This window comes from Anthonomus grandis, chromosome 22 (genome assembly GCF_022605725.1).
Source record: "Anthonomus grandis grandis chromosome 22, icAntGran1.3, whole genome shotgun sequence".
NCBI classification, from domain to species: Eukaryota; Metazoa; Arthropoda; class Insecta; order Coleoptera; family Curculionidae; genus Anthonomus; species Anthonomus grandis.
Genome location: NC_065567.1, coordinates 27,014,023 through 27,017,886, shown reverse-complemented (window position 1 = coordinate 27,017,886; position 3,864 = coordinate 27,014,023). Strand labels below are relative to the sequence as shown.

Below are 3,864 nucleotides of genomic sequence, written 5' to 3'. Positions count from 1 at the left end.
ATAGACTTGACATCTTAAAAGGCTTATTAACTGCGAAACTGACTGGTACTATGATCGATCGGGTACTAATTTACATTTTTCCTTAAGTGGGTAGGCTCACGATTTAAAATTTATTGTCTATTTGTATCTGTGCGGTGTCGGGTAGGTTGGGTACCCGCTGAGTTTGGGTTATTTATGGCTTTTCTAGCTTAAGAGATTAGTTTCTGATCTATAGAGTGTAATAAGCATATCATTTCATTACAATACTTTTAAGAAGATTTTAAGGACTGGTGGCGCTCATTTTAATCACCTTATAGTCAAATACTCAGAAACTTCCCTTCTGTACAATGTCTACCTCAAACTAAATAGTAAATAGAGTTAATGTTGCCGAAAACGACAATACAAGACAACGTATTGAATGTTTTTTATGTGCATATTCAAACGCATTCAATAAATTAAAAACATCGAAATAATAAAATAACACGCGATTTAGAAATTTACAAATCGAAATATTCAAACATAATGGGCATTACCAAATAATGGAGAGACCGAGCAAAAATAAATAATTGGCGATCAGCGAAGTTATCAGTTTTAATTATATAAAATTAATGGGAGGGTTTTGCGGCACAATTTGCGAATTTATTGCAAATTAAATTTAAATAATTCAGGAATAAATTTACTTGTAAATGTTCGATGAGGTTATAAAAAGGGCGGACCGGTTAATTTGTTGAAATAATGCATTAATAGTTTACGGCGACTAATGACTAAAACAGCATATTACAAAATCACTTTTTGTTTATTATTCATTTGGGATCCATTATGGAATCGCTTTCAAAATACAGGGTAGTATTTAGAAAATGTTATAATATTAAGATGCATCCATTTATTATTCATAGTCATAACCAGGAATTAAGTTACCACATATTTTAATGAAAACCAAATAACTTTTACATTAAAAAATTACAGATACTACTCATAAAAAATATAGTCTTTTTACGTACTGAAATATGATAATTAAATCGGTAGTAACATTATATTAAATCCGACATTGGTAACATCAAAATATTTTCATATTAATCGGTTTATTATTAAAATATCAGTCGAATGCCTACTTTTAAAATAACATATGGTAATTTTGATCTTATCACCGCCTCATTTATATTATTTATGTAAAATTAATTTAAGTGATATTTGTTTAATTAACGACAACTTTATTAGGTTAACGTTGAGTGTAAAAACCATTAAGCAAATTTTAGTTGGATTTGCATAATGATAAAAAAAAACATTTAAGAAGTGTTATATTTATTTTTTTGATTTTCCAAGATGTATTTTAACATACATTTAATACAAAACTCTACAAAATAAATTATAATACAAAAATACATGGCTATTTCAAAACACTATTTTTAGTAATGATGGTAAAAAGGCACAGCATGATGCTTAAAGAACTTGGAATTTTCTTGGTGGCCCAAAAGACTTTGCTGATCGACTCCATTGTTGACTCCAAAAGTTTGGCCACTTCCAGCATATTTATTTTGTCCATATTTGCCTTGGTCGCTGACTTCTTTGTTGACCCCGTATTGACTGCTAATATGACCACTTTTCTTTTGTTCTTCTTCATTAAATTTACCATCTTGATGGCCACCATTGAACGAAGATTCTCCGCTTTGTCCGAAAGCACCATTAAGTCCATTAAATGCAAAATTGTTTCCTTCATCGTGCTCCTCATCATAGTACTCCTCAGTTTTTCCAGACTCATCTTTGTGATGGGAAGATTTGAAACCCTTGATGCGATGTCCCTTTTTGTGTCCATTATTCAACTTCTTTTCTTCTCCATTTTTACCTTCCTGGTTGTATGATTGGGCACCGGTATAGTGTTTGCCATCTTGAGCGACGTTCTTGCCTAAATTTAAAGAGTTAATAGTCATATAAAAGTAATGACTTATTTATAAATAAGGTTTTACCTCCAGCAGCATTTTTATAATACCCATCTTCTCCCTTTAGATCCTTGACAATTTGTGATCCATGAGAATACCCCTCTTGTCCGTGATTTAACTGATGCCCTTCATTTCCATGGGCTTTTTCGTACTTAACATCAGCCAAAGCCTTTTTCTCGCCTCCAAAGTGACTCTTCTCAACCTCTTCACCTCCGTATCCATGAACATGAGGAGCAACATATCCTCCACCTCCTACTAATCCAACTGCGCCAATCCCAGGGCCTACACCACTTCCGCTAATAAATTGGGGTGCTACATGATGAGTATATCCGACTCCTGCTCCATTTAACCCACCTCCAATGCCTATGGGACCTTGTGGCAAGTGGGCACCTCCATAGCCTATATGTTCAACACCTCTGTAGCCTATACCTTCTTGGCCTCCAATAACTATAGAAAATGATGTTAATTCTACACGGTGTTCAGAGTAGTACGAGATAGAAATTAAATACTTACATGCTCCTTGGCCAGCAAATCCAATGGGAGCACCGATGGGTCCAATGAATTTTCCGCCACCTACAGTTCCTAAACCGCCTAAGCTTACAGGGCCTACAGAGGAATGACCAATTAATCCAGATTCTGCAGGATAGTAATTGCCTTCAACTACATGATATCCTTTAAGTGGAACTGAGGTGGCAGAAGTCTTCATCATGTCCTGGGTTTCATAGCGATATCTGGAAAGGAGACGAGTTTAGTTCTCTTGGGTTTTGTAAGGTTGTATTTTAAAAGTTTTTATTATAAGATGTAGGTTTTTGAGCCAATATTAATAATATTCAAAAACTGTATCTTGTAAAAAAAATTAAAAAAAGAGTATATACCTATACACCGGTTCCTGCTCCTCACAGCAAACATTCCAAAGACAAATTACCAAAACCAAAAATTTAAAAGCAAATGAGCCAAACATATTTTTATTTTGTATTAATTGTTTGTGTTAAGTTAGAATTGAAAACTTTACTGATTCAACTTGGCAGCGGTAAAAGTTTATATACTGAACAATTTTTCTGCTTGTAACGATTTGGTTGAACGATTTTCTTGTAGAATAACCTTCGTCCTTGTGTCACTATTTTAACTTCAAGGAAGTACCGAGAAAAAAGGGTTAATAGCCATTTTTCCAGTATTGTCTATGCTTTAAAAGCGTCACGAATCGCATCATAAAATATTAAGTTTTTGCAATAAGGCAATTTAATTTATTTGGCAAAGGAAAATAACAGAAGTAATTTGTTTTTAATATTATTACTAAATTATTATTCAGAGCATTACAAGGATCTAAGTAAACTGAGGTTTTCGTTTGAAACGATTATATAAGTTATGACATTGACAATACAGTTGCTTGTCATTTATCATTACATGAATCATTTTTTTCTTTGTCATATTTATAATTAAATTGTTATTAAATAAAGCTACCGTTTTATTTAATAAATCGAAATAATCCGATGGAATAATTTAAAATTAATAAAAAAATCCTATGACATCCGTACTTGTAATTCAATCCAGTGCATCAGCAATAACTCATAACAAAATAAATTTAAACTGACAAAGATTAATAGGCCTTAATTTTTTCCTTTGCCATAATGATGATGATCCTTTGGTCGTATCATTAATGAAAGAGAGAGCTGAGTAATAAATTTTGAAATGTAAAAAAATATAATTGTATTAAAATATACAGGGTGTTATTTATTAAGTGTCCGATATTTCACAGGAAAAGTAATCCAAGCTATTAAGATCTGGCGACCTACGAGGCCATGGTTGATACCCTCTGTTACCTACCCAAGGTTTTTTGAAATTTTCCTTAAAAAATTCTCGCGCTTAGATGCTAAAATGTTCCAAGGCATTGTCATGCATAAACCAAATCACATTCGGTAGTCTAAGAGGTACATTTTCCAGTAAAATA

The 3,864-nt window shown here is 32.7% G+C and overlaps 1 protein-coding gene across 1 annotated transcript; it reads right to left on the bottom strand.

The window, feature by feature from the left end:
* Positions 1-1,264: 1,264 nt before the first annotated feature.
* LOC126748639 (uncharacterized) lies at positions 1,265-2,927 on the bottom strand. Its single transcript, XM_050457995.1, has 4 exons — positions 2,792-2,927; positions 2,430-2,647; positions 1,944-2,363; positions 1,265-1,882 (listed from the first exon to the last, which is right to left on the bottom strand). Exons 1-4 carry the CDS (start codon positions 2,875-2,877, stop codon positions 1,386-1,388), a joined length of 1,221 nt encoding a protein of 406 aa, XP_050313952.1. The 5' UTR covers positions 2,878-2,927; the 3' UTR covers positions 1,265-1,385.
* Between the last annotated feature and the right edge of the window lie 937 nt (positions 2,928-3,864).

Coding starts and splice junctions, on each gene's coding strand:
- LOC126748639 (XM_050457995.1), bottom strand. CDS start 2,877: ATGTTTGGCTCATTTGCTTTTAAATTTTTGGTTTTGGTAATTTGTCTT. Junction 2,364..2,429: donor ATTTGCTGGCCAAGGAGCAT/GTAAGTATTTAA, acceptor CATTTTCTATAG/TTATTGGAGGCCAAGAAGGT. Junction 1,883..1,943: donor TTATAAAAATGCTGCTGGAG/GTAAAACCTTAT, acceptor CTTTAAATTTAG/GCAAGAACGTCGCTCAAGAT.